This window comes from Limulus polyphemus, unplaced genomic scaffold (assembly GCF_000517525.1).
Source record: "Limulus polyphemus unplaced genomic scaffold, Limulus_polyphemus-2.1.2 Scaffold607, whole genome shotgun sequence".
In the NCBI taxonomy this organism is placed as follows: Eukaryota; Metazoa; Arthropoda; class Merostomata; order Xiphosura; family Limulidae; genus Limulus; species Limulus polyphemus.
The window spans coordinates 342,260-355,455 of NW_013666217.1; the positions used below are offsets into that span (position 1 = coordinate 342,260).

The 13,196-nt window shown below is 35.3% G+C and overlaps 1 protein-coding gene across 2 annotated transcripts in view; it reads left to right on the forward strand.

Moving 5' to 3' along the window:
- Nucleotides 1-13,196, forward strand: part of LOC106459433 (acetylcholine receptor subunit alpha-like) — a 123,144-nt gene that overhangs the window by 98,874 nt on the left and 11,074 nt on the right. For both annotated transcript variants that reach the window (XM_022385934.1, XM_022385935.1), the window contains exon 3: nt 7,892-7,936. In XM_022385934.1, the coding sequence (XP_022241642.1) occupies nt 7,892-7,936 (45 nt within the window). The remainder of the gene's footprint in view (nt 1-7,891; nt 7,937-13,196) is intronic.

Here is a 13,196-nt window from a genome sequence, read left to right on the forward strand (position 1 = left end):
TGTTTGGTGGGACGGGTATTCGAACCCACGACCCTCAGATTGCGAGTCGAGTTCCCTAACCACCTGGCCATGCCTTAGTTTGTTTGCTTGAAGTTAAGCACAAAGCAACACAATGGGCTATATGTGCTCTGCCCACCACGAAACCCGGATTCTAGCGTTGTAAGTCCGCAGAAATGCCACTGTGCCAATGGGGGAGGAATCTTAGATGTTAGGGCAGATTTAACTGGTGACATCCATCTCCTCACCAGGTAGCTGCACCTAATTTATCAGTGAAATACTAGAGTGAAGGCAGCTACTCAACACCATCCACCGCCAACTCTTCAGCTACTCTTTACCAACGAATGGTTGGAGCTAAATGATTACCTGAACATTAAATATATAGACGACGTATAGAGGGCGCTTTCACTGTCATGATGCAATAATTAGTAAATCTTTTTTTAATTCGAGGAAATTTGCTTCTGAAAACAACACAGTATATGTTTACTGGACTAATGTTTATTAAATATTTAAGATATTTATCATACTGTATTGGGTGTAGGAATTATATGTAAAATTGTGTAGTGGTTTATATCGAAGAAATTAAGACTACTAAAATACAGTTACTATGGAGATCAAACTAAGTAAACTTCTGATATTTGTTTTTATTTGAGAAACTTCTGTTAATTCTTTTAATTCAGTAAATGAGTAAAACTTATTTCAAAATTTTTTATGATATCCTATTGTTGTACTTAAAATACAAATTCAAATCTATTTTATGATGTCATATTGGTGTATTATAAAACTCGTTTCAACTTTTAACTCGACAAAGACAGTCAGCAACACTCACCGCCTACACGGCTATTCTTAACCGAATAACTTTCGCTTTTATAACGCGCCTATAGCTAAAAAACGAAATAGCGTGGTCAGCGCCATATCGCATGTTTGAACCTTTAACTTTCAAGTCCGCTTGTCCAGCAAGATAACCATTACGTCACTCCCGGCTCAGATACTAATAATTTTAATTTATTTATTTTAACTTGTTGGCAAATACAGGTAAGTAAACGATTCTATATAAGGTTATTGAAATATAAAGTCCAGTGTAACATGAAGCTATTGAGTTAGTGTCGTTAGTTACGGTGGACTTCACATAAAATAGATTACGTCGATTAATAGTTCGTCTGATATATAAAAAAAATGATATTTTTATTCAGCTAGAATTAGTGGAGATTCTTTCTGGTTTGTTTGTTTGTTTGTTATGAATTTCGCGCAAAGCTACACGAGGGCTATCTGCGCTAGCCGTCCCTAATTCAGCAGTGTAAGACTAGAGGGAAGGCAGCTAGTCGTCACCACCCACCGCCAATTCTTGGGCTACTCTTTTCCCAGCGAATAGTGGGATTGACCGTCACTTTATAACGCCCCCACGGCTGAAAGGGTGAGCATGTTTGGTGTGACAGGGATTCGAACCCGCGACCCTCAGATTGCGAGCCGAGTGCCTTAACCACCTGGCCATGCCGGGCCCCTTTCTGGTTTGAAGTTGTACTTTTCGCTGTGTAAAAACTTAAAAATTGAATAAAAACTGATTTTTATAATATACTCTGCTGGCATCAAAGATTTCATTAGATGAGACAAAAGCGGGGAAAAAAATCCTGTGATGTATAGAAGTACCAACAATAAAAACTTCTTTTGTACATTTAGTGCTCCCTCTCTTTTTTTTTCCCATATGAACTGGAAATGACATTGATAGATGTTCACATGGGTAACAAAAAAATGGAAGGAATGTAACTTTCTTAATTATATCCACTAGCTTTCTGGTAACGCACATTTCTATGTATAAATCTTTATGTCTGACATTTATTGTGGTTTGTCTTCTATTCAGCAATCAAACCTTTAATAAACCTACACGAATTGTCTTTTATTATTTTTATATTAAATGGTAGCCAACACAGCACCATAAGATGTATCTCTGTTAGTTTCTGTTACCCGGGGGTCAGCGATAAATTTGTAATTTAGTTTATTCACAAAATATGCCACAGTTTTGAAAGTTTGCTTCTGAGCTATGTGTGTGTGGAGAGATGGTTTTGTTTTCTTTCCCCCATAGTTGTTGATTAATTCATTATACTATATATTTTGCATGTCATAAAAAAGGACCTACATTATGCTGTCGAAGGGTTCCTTTAAGCACAAAGATCCACAATGGGTTGTCTGTGGTGTGTCCACCACAGGTATCGAATCATCATCATTATCGTGGTAGGTATTTTGGTTTAAAACCAGAGGTGGTCAGAAACTTGGATTTCTCTTCGTCTCACTCTGGGCTTATTGATTTCCTGGTTATTTTTTTATTGGGAAGGTGGGGCAGAAGTTTACGGTCTTATAGTTCTAAACTATTTTTTTCTCTCTCTCTTTCTTAAGTATACACAGTGATCGTTCCAGATTTTCCCGCGTTTTTTTTCTTCTTCTGATTTCTTTATATTTCAAATGAAGCTCCATCTTTCTATAAATGAACTTAATTGCCATAAAGATCGCGGCTCCTGTTGGCTCAGTGGCAAGCTTGAGGACATAAAACGTTTAAATCCTCGCGGCGGGCACAGCGTAGACAGTCCGCTGAACAAACTTGCGCTAAAATAACAACAAAAAGAATTGGTAGAGTCCTATGAAAATACTTCTAACTCTAGAAAGTTTCGTCATACAGAAAAATTACTCCTCATTGCTAGCAATGCTTGTACGAATATATAAGATACATAAACTAATTTGGCTTCTACAGTGTCTAAAGTATGTAGTAAGCTAAATATATTAAACTTTGTCATGTCGTGTGAATTACTAGAAAATTGAGGATTACATTGAAACTTGGTTCTGCGTATTTTGTGCGTTAAAACGTCAAATAACGAACTTTTATCCTCAGAGAAACGTGACTCAACGTAATCTGTAAGGTAAAACGTTAAATAATGTTTTTTTTCGTGAAAGTTGATTCAATTTGTTTTATATGTTAAAACGTCAAGTATCGAATGTTGAATAACAGCTGTTCGATATATATTCACCATTAATATAATATATAACTTCTGAGTTATTTTAGAATATTTACTTTTATTGTCAAGGTATGTTGAATAACGTAGGATAAGTTTTACTGTAAAACTTACTAGGTTACTCGATGGATCACAGACTGGATGCATGCATGTACCATTGTCTAGTTGGTTGGTGATCGTCTCGAATGGTTTGGTGTTATACATACTACTAAAGACTGGATGCATGCATGTACCATTGTCTAGTTGGTTGGTGATCGTCTCGAATGGTTTGGTGTTATACATACTACTAAAGACTGGATGCATGCATGTACCATTGTCTAGTTGGTTGGTGATCGTCTCGAATGGTTTGGTGTTATACATACTACTAAAGATAATAATAAAAAAATACATTCTTTTAAAACATAATTCTGTTAAAATTGTCACAGATTACAATCAGCTTTCCTTATTGTTTTACACAATTCCTCCGGTGGGTCAGCGGTAAGTTTACGGACTTACAACGCTTAAATCCAGCGTTCGATTCTCCGGGGTGGACAGAGCGCAGATAGTCCATTGTGTAGCTTTGAGATAAACCAACAACAACAAGTTCTACATAACTCAGTCACCACTGATTGGCTAATGTATACGTTTCACCAATGAGAACACGGTACAGAATTTGAACTGCCTGTACATATCCTAGAACATGGATGATGCTTAAAACAATCTATATGAAATAGTATGGTGAAAATATTATTATAACAAACAATGCTCAAAACATAACAGGCAAAAACTGTTAAAACAGGATATGTAAAGAATAAAAAATACAGTTTTCCTGTTGGCTGTGTAGTTACATCGGCGGCTTTATTTGAGCAGTAATTATAAGTAAGCTATTACAGAATCACGTAATATTGTTAAATGAAACTGAGGGAACTAAAACATACTAATAAATGATAAAATAATTGGCATTACTTAATGTAATAATCACAATTTACACTACAACCTTACTTGGCGAACACTAATTGACTTAGTATTTTCACCACAGCCATACTTGGCGAACTCAAGGAGAGAGAGCCAGCTTCCAAAGAGTGTTATTGAAAGAAATTTAATCCTATGAAGAAAAATAAAAAAAGAACCTTAAACAAATAATATTTTAATAGTTGTCCACCTGGTGTATTATTTTACTCTTGGAGCTTAACATATAAGGGCACCACCAAGATATAAAAAACTAAACTATTCCCAACTTTAATTTGTCATGGCTGATAAATAACATTTCGAGCTGCTCGCGCACATTTACATCCAGTATTTACATTAATAACATTTCGAGCTGCTCGCGCACATTTACATCCAGTATTTACATTAATAACATTTCGAGCTGCTCGCGCACATTTACATCCAGTATTTACATTAATAACATTTCGAGCTGCTCGCGCACATTTACATCCAGTATTTCAAAACATCGTTTCCCAACTATTTTACGGTTGATGAAACGCAGTACATCATCCTAAACAAGAGAATGATAAGAATTATTTTACATCATATATTTCTATTTCATTGTGACAGGCTGTTTGTTTCTGATATTCTCGCAAAGCTATACAAAGGTTATCTACGCACAGCCGTTCCTAATTTTGAACTAATAGACTTGAGTCTCCCCCAGTCGAATAGTGAAATTTCATATTCGCTATTATAATGCACCCACAGCCGAAAGTGCGGAGCGCGATCTTGTGGCAACGGAATGTGAACCATGGACCACTGGATTCAGTGTCAAGAAGGCTAACCACTAAGCCACGGCCGCCCCAACATTATGATGAGTTTTCAAACAATTATGGAAAACAGCATTTTTTTGTTGAATTTTTGCTAGAAATGTTTGTTATTAAGTACAAAGCTACACAATGGGCTATCTGTGCTGTGCCCACCACGGGTATCTAAACTCGGTTTTTAGCGTTATAACTCTTCGGACTTACCGCTGAGCCACTGAAGGTGTTAGAAATATGTAGGTTGAGAATATCTTAAACTCAAAACGTGTAACTCTCTCTGCTTTTACTGTTTTTTTTACATGGTAGTGTAGCTCAGTTACTTGCACTGTTATATAATATTTCTACGTTTCACAATGCAATTATATTCTTAATCTGTTTTTAAATTCAAATTTTTCTTTTCTTTAAAAAAAAAAAGTTTATGGTTTATTGTTACGCATTCTTACGTTAATATTATTTATTTTGGACCGTGAGTTAAATGTATCTCATTCCGTTTCTTTGAATAAGAATCATACATTATTTAAAGTGAAAGAGTTGTTATGAAACTGGTATGTAATGTGGACTTTTTGTTCGTCTGTGTATATGAGTTTGTTCTTATTTTAACGACTTTTGGAGAAACTACAGATCAGCTTATGCATCAGAGTTAAGTTATACTTTTCCTGTGTCTTTAACAATCAGTTGTCTGTTACTAAATATACCAATGAAAAAAATCCTAGCCACCTGAATTTCTTTCTTTCCATAGCCTTAGAAAAAGTAGCTAAGAGAGGAAATATTGTGTGTTTAAGAGTGGAAATGCTCGTTAGTAAGTTTGAACCAATAACTTTATAAATATATATATTATACGACTTAGTCTTAACTTCAAAATGGTATTCCTTCTACATAGTGTATAGTAGAGGATTTTCTCACGAGGCCATCTAGAACAGTGCGTGTTCTCCCACTAAGATAACCATCCATTAATTCAAGAAATAAATTCGCCTGTGCAAAACTACATTGAATTATTTGCTGTGTCCACCGCGGGGAGTTGAACCCTGTACTTTAGCGTTGTAAGTCCGTAAAATTAGCGCTGTTCAACATTAAACGGAACCGAGACTGCTATAGGTCAAAATCACTAGGCGACCCTGTTTATTGGACGTTTATTGTCGAGTGTTGTCGTCTTGCGTCTTCTCATCAACGTCGTCATCAGCCTTGGCCTTTTCTCTGCTTCCTGAACTCCCGGACATCTGCCAAATCTCCACACTAACCAATTAGCAGATATTAATTAACTCTAAAAGTTATTTTAACCCCACCATCTTAGCAAAATTTTCTTTCTCGCGAGCGGGGCGAAGGGGGGATATTAATATCCCTGAACACCTCAGTTTAAGAACGTTCTCTTTACTTTAAAAACTAAATACTTGCCACGATTTTTAGGTTTTTTAGATCAAAACAAACAATTTCATTGGAATATGAGGGTGATATGTAAAGCTAAAATGTATATTTTACAGAATCTTTAAAATCACTGCAGAATAAGACGTTTTCAGTGATATGTAAGAGAAAAGAGAAAATCCCCAAACTGCGTTTTTAATTATCTTCGTTCATTTACAAAAATATATAAAAACGAAAAAAGAAAACAAAAGACATGTAGAGTCAGGATTATTTGTTTGTTTATGTAAGCACAGAACTGTACAATGGGCTATCTGTACTTCGTGCACTGAAGGGATCAACTTTTAGCGTCATAAGCCTTGAAGTTTAACACTTAGTCACCTGGGAGACAATCAGTATAGTTAATCCAGAAAGCGAATGATAGATGAGATGAAAATATACATGCAATGTCTATGCAACCAAAAAGTATTAGAAAATACTGGTCAAAGAAAAAGAGAAACCCTGTTCCAATATCATGTTGAACCAACGTGTACTTTACTCACCTTCAGAATCTTTTGAAGAATAGAGTTCATTATGTTTGATTTTCACAAAATTCTCAAGCGATTTTATCTCCATATCCTTCAAGGTTGAAGATTAAAGAGTACATTATATTGCAGCACAGCCCAATAGCTCTCACTTAGGGTTGAGATCTTGGTATTTCGATAACCAGGAATAATGGCGGAACTCTTGCTCGTGCTCTTCAAACCACTCGGGTTTCTGATGATGTAACGTTAAACTTATGTTACCCCTAAAAATATCTAGAACAAGGGGAGATTATAAAAACGACATTTTGTAAAGCAATTAGTTAGATTAAATTAAGGGTATTTGGATATCTTGATCCCCACCCAAGTTTTGTACTTAACTCTTCAGATAATATATTGAAATGTCGATTTAGCTTGCCTAAAAGTCGTCCGTGGTTTTGGTGTTTTTTCTTGCTTAATTGTTATTCTTTTCATTTCGTTTTACTGTCATAATAAGCCATGAGCGTGGTGAAGAAAAATAATTTTTTTAACACCCTCGATTGCTTTTGTTCCTGAACTCTTTATGAGTTTAGTCGTAGTCATCAAAGTTAGATTAGTTGAGATAAAAGAGAGGTATCGCACTACCGTGTACAAGTGTGTTGATTTTTACGTAGAGTGTAAACGTAGGCCTAAACAATTTACGACAGTTTAAGCTTCTACAAATATTTAAAGAAGGAAATAAACTGTCTCATTAAATGGACATGACTGGAATTATTTTCACGTTATAAATTAAAAGAACTCACAAAAAAAAAAGAACCACGTTACAACAGACAGTCAACAGTATATTTGAGATCATTAATGGTTTCTTTCGACAGATTCTGAGCAAGTGAATACAATACGAGGTGTTATTAAGCCTAAAACAAAGCGTTGTTCGGATTTCCTTATGATACTAAAAATTTTTTTCGGTATTTATATTCTCTTGCAGGAATAAAAATAATTTTCCACTCTCAGTTACAAATATTCGGCTAAAAACATCCTTACCTACCTTTCGTGGCAGGAAAACTGGATCCACTCACATATTTTAGTTTTTGTTGTTTTGTTTGAAGTTAAGCACGAAGCTACACAATGGGCTATCTGTGCTCTGCCCACCACGGGTATCGAAACCCGGTTTTTAGCGTTGTAAGTCCGCAGACATACCGCTGTGTCACTAGGGGACATATTTTAGTGGATCTTACATGTGTATCTGTATCTGGCATAAATCAGATAAATGTGATTGACATTTATTCTTTACGTTTCTCTCTTTTAGAATCTCAAAGAACAAATTATGACAACGAATGTTTGGGTGGAACAGGTAAGCACATTATTTTATTTAATAAAATATTTGTTTAATATCCTGAGTTTAATTAATAATGATCCAACTGACATATACAGAATCTATACAATGACATTAATAATGATCCAACTGACATATACAGAATCTATACAATGACATTAATAATGATCCAACTGACATATACAGAATCTATACAATGACATTAATAATGATCCAACTGACATATGCAGAATCTATACAATGACATTAATAATGATCCAACTGGCATATATAGAATCTATACAATGACAAAGTAGAAAATTACATTTTACCCAAAAGTCTACATCGGTTTCGTACTGGACCACTATTACGACGAATATAAATTTAAACTCACGTTATACGGGAAATATATATATATATACACACACGCGTTTTACCTCAAGAATTTGTAATTTATACGTTAGGCCCACAGACAATAGATCTTGAGTTATGTGACGATTACTAACCTGATTAGACTATACAGTTACCAGTAATAGCCTAATCTGCTTAGTGTTGGTTACCTATTACGGTGAAGTCGAATCGGTTCTCTGCAGGCCTAATTTATAAAATAACAAAACAATAGCTATGTTCCATTGAAAACTTAAAGAAAAGAAAGAATATATTGGACATAATTATTTTTATATTATTGAAATGAAGTCTTTTCAGCAACAAAAATCATGGTGTGAACGTCTTTTCTAAGCTGACGAAACATGATTATATTTAATTATACTTGTCATAATACATTAGTATCAGGCCCATTATAACCATACTTGTCATAATACATTAGTATCAGGCCCATTATATTGTTAACACTACATACTTTATATAGTCCCTTAGGGATTTTCAATAATTAGAAGACTGTATAATAATATTTAAACCACACCACGCTTCGCCAGCTTTGAAAAGGTGTTAAAACCATAATAACTGTTGTTGTAACAAATGGCTTGTATAAATAGTGTTCCAACTATTACTGTATTCATTATATCCCAGTGGGTCTGAAGTGCTCTGAAATGAGCGAAACGCTTCGTCAGAAATGGACATGGCCTGAGTCCGCTTGTCAAGTTTGATCTTGCTAGTTTCAAATCTTTGGAAGAATTTCATGAACAAACATATTTGACAAACACGGCGTACTTTAATATAGGATAACCCTTCAATAAATTAACTAAACCTGGTAATGCATGATTTTAAATTACAATGTACCTCAAGGAGTCCATAAAAATCTGGGGATGACTTTCTGGTGGTCTTATGTCTGAATATTATGTATAGGTATATAAATTATATTTTATTTTATAAAATAAACAAGCGTGCTATTAACCAACTAAAGTAATATGATCTCATTTAGGACAACATAGAAACTGTAAATTTTACGTTTGCAAAAGCATTAACCCTGTTGTATCGTAATGTTCACTCTCAAAGAACCGTATACTATACAGTGCATTTTCTATTGGAGTAAAATCTTAATATTTTACGCACTTACAAAAGTTTTAAAATGATGAAAACTAAACCAGTGGCATGCTGTCTCTGCATATAATCTGTTGCTTAAGTTATAAAATTAGGTATAAGGATGCAATAGATTTCTACCGTATTATTTTAATATAGTATTGTTTTATTTATTAATTATTTTGGTATTACACTTTCCACGTGTTCAGGAAAGTCCTTAAGTAGGTTTCGTTCTAGCAACCTTTGTGCTTATCCCTCAGTAGGTCAGCGATAACTTTATGGACTCACAACGCTAAAATCCTGGACTGGATTCACCGCGTTGGACAGATTGCAGATAACCCATTGCGTAGCTTTGCAGTAAGAAAAAATTGAAAACTTTATTCTCTGTTATTATTTTGAGATAAAACCTGATCTGTCCGTATATATGTGTGAGGTGGGAGGCTACCGATATAAAGCTAAATCATGTGTATGAATACAGACAGAAATTGTAGGCTAGGTGTTTGCCTTTAGGATACAAACTCCCTTAAATATGGATGGGGATAAGCAGTCACATGTGTATCGCTAGTTGCTGTGGGTAAGTATGATGTTATCATTAGGTGTGGTCAATCTGATAAAAATAATCAAGTGCAGTTTAAAGAGAGAACAGCTCAGATCCAGTAAAACCGACTGTCCAATGTCCAGAACAATTACACATATTGTGTTTGTATTATAAATAACAAAGATTGATCACTGTGCCTTACATTTTGTCCAGTCTCTTTATTCTCTTTTCACAAATGCAGTCAATTTCAGATAAATTGAGAACTATTCTGTAATAAATATCTTGTTTGATTCTCCTGCTATTCTGTGGAACTATACATTTGCTCTAAAGAATATCAGTTGAATCCTGGTCATGGCACGAACCTTTTTTTTCTCCCTACCTACTTAGTAGTATTCTCAGATAAAACTGATATTCTTTAGAGCAAATGTATAGTTCCACAGAATAGCAGGAGAATCAAACAAGATATGTATTACAGAATAGTTCTCAATTTGTCTGAAATTGACTGCATTTGTGAAAAGAGAATAAAGAGAGTCTGTGTTTTTGTGTGTCTTGCCTTTTTTCTGATGTGCGGTTTGCTCTTTTATCCTACTTTTTTGTTATCAAGCTTAAAATAAGCTTCATTTTTGAAGAAAGGGCATTTTCCTCAACTCGTAGGACTTACAATCAAAAGGAAGTCTTGTCTCTGAAATTGTTGGGTTTACACAAGAAGTTTTTTTACTTACACATTGGACTTTGTCCAATGCTGCGGAGGTCTATGACTTCCATCTCATTCAACAGCTGACGTCTTAGGACGGAGAGCTGCTGCTGTTGTCTTATCTGATTTGCCCAGAGTGGCGGTGTATGATCTTCTCCTGAAGCTCAATCTCAATGCAAGGAAAATAGGTACAACAGAGGATCATTGCAGTGGTGTGATGTGTGGTGTATAAGACGACCAAACATTTGCCAACCATAATAACTTAACTCCAGCTCTGGTCAAAGCCACCCGAGAAGGGTGAAAAAAAGACTGAGGATTCTGTTGGTAGACAACCATCCATCCACCAACTGGAGCTATCTCACTGACTGAAGAGATGGTGGCCATCAAATGGTGAAGATGGAGAACGAGGGCAGTGATGAGCCTCTCAGAGTTACAAAATATATTGCTATGTTAACTATGGATCGTATAGAGCCTGTGGTGATTGAGAATCAATGGATGAGCTCTTGATGGCCACTCATTGCTCTGTAACCTTAGCATGCTTATCGAGATGTACCTACGCGGACGTCTTGGTGAAGTGGTGGCTGAGAGTTTGAGGGAAAGATTGTGACAAAAATCACCAGTACCCATGAGATAGGTAAAACAGATCACCTCTGACATTCAATGATCCAGGAAAGGAATATTTGGATCATTTCCTAAAGTGTTTCAGGCAGATAACTGTTTGGAATGGCTGGTCTCTAGAATAGCTGCTCAATGCTGGATCTTCAGTCTGGATGGTCAAACCGAGGAGTAACCAACTACTCACACACAGTACGGCAATACAACCACATTGGTATCCAGTAAATTGACGGGCCTCTCATGGTTTTCATGCTGTCCAGATGTCATCCTGGAAGAGAAGAGCAAATCATTTGCTTTGTTTATTGGGTGTTGACCCACTGCTTTTCCTTGTTGAAAAGCAAAATAGACAAGGCTATAAGTTTTGATCATTGACTCAGCTGGTGCAGGATGCCAACAACAAGTGGTGAATGTTATTTCTCCAGCTCTGGGAAGCTAATGGAGCCCAAATCAGGCCTGTTTACCAACATGGACAGTACAATGGATGTTTTAAAAAATATTGTAGTCAGTCCAAATTTTTAGGGTTGGGTGGGTCTTCGTACATGCCTGTCAGAGTTCAATGACGAGAGATAGAGTCCTAGACTGATTCAGGAGTGACCAGAACACTGGTATACTTTGGAGTATGTCAGGCACTCAGAGGAAAACTACCACTTGGGCTGGTCAGCAAAAACATTATTACTTAGAATTAGGATGGTTTCTTTATCACAGTACCAGCTGGACTACAAAACACTTTATGACTTTTATTTTCTGAAGTACTAAGTAGTTTTAGTAGATGAAATATCCATAGGATATTGGATGATAGTTAATAAATTTCACAAATGTAGGGTGGCTGGTATTAATAGATCTAATACCTAGACCATCAACAGTTTGCACATCTGAAGATGGTGGTTAGAAGTTCAAATACTCAGATGAAAGAGCTTTGCAGCCCTTGCTTTCCAACGTTTTGAGGTCATCGCTCATCTGATCTGCCAGAAGTTCTATAGAACATACCACATGGGTTTTGCTGGATTATACTCCATACACCTAAAGAATGTATATAGCTTTTCTACATTCTGTGAAGAAGTCATCTTTTTTCTAAGTGTGCACTGATATATATATATATATATATTGTAGTAGCAGTATAAACATTAACCCTGGCTGCTGAGAATTCTCGTGGAAAGGAGTTAGGTTGGCAGAGTTCTGCCAATTATTATTTGTTTGGATGCCTGAAATGAAAACATGTGTCGAGTTTGATGGTTAATAGAAGACAGTAAAATAGGGAACGCAGATACAGAGTCGTTGAATCAGAAAGTAACCTATAATATTAATAAAGTAATTTGAACGGGAGGGAGAGGCAGCCTGTTATAAGCTATTACTGTATGTACGATCATGTGTAATAAAGATTATGAACATTACATAAACTCTTTCATAAATCTTGAATAACACAAATGAATCGACTACGCATAAAACGTAACAGTTAATCAACTTGTAGATGGAAACAAATGATTTGATGTGGATGTTAACACCTTGTGATATGAGGTTAACCATGATTACTGACCTATAAGGTGTTATTTGAAGATAATTGCACCTTTAAAATTCAAAATATTTGTGAGAATTTTTCAATTTTGACATTTAAATATTTGGCAGATAGTGAATTTTCCTGGAAAGATAAATATAACAAGCTATATATCTGAGAGAAAACAGTATTACCTGCTGTTTCTCGGTAAAAGTAGTGCGGGATATTTCATATGACCCAAAACGCAATATTTATAAGTGAGTAAAATTATAAATAGCAAATGAAATTCACATACAGTGGTTTTTATATAGCATATTAAATTTAAATATGATGTAGGTAATGTTTCATTTGACTATGATGTAAAATTTTCAATCATACAAATTGAAATATTTTATAAACACAGTTTTCTAAGCATTTTCTTATCATTGTTTAAGTACAAGGTGCAGTTAAAATGCATGAAACTGCAGACTGTGAGTGTATT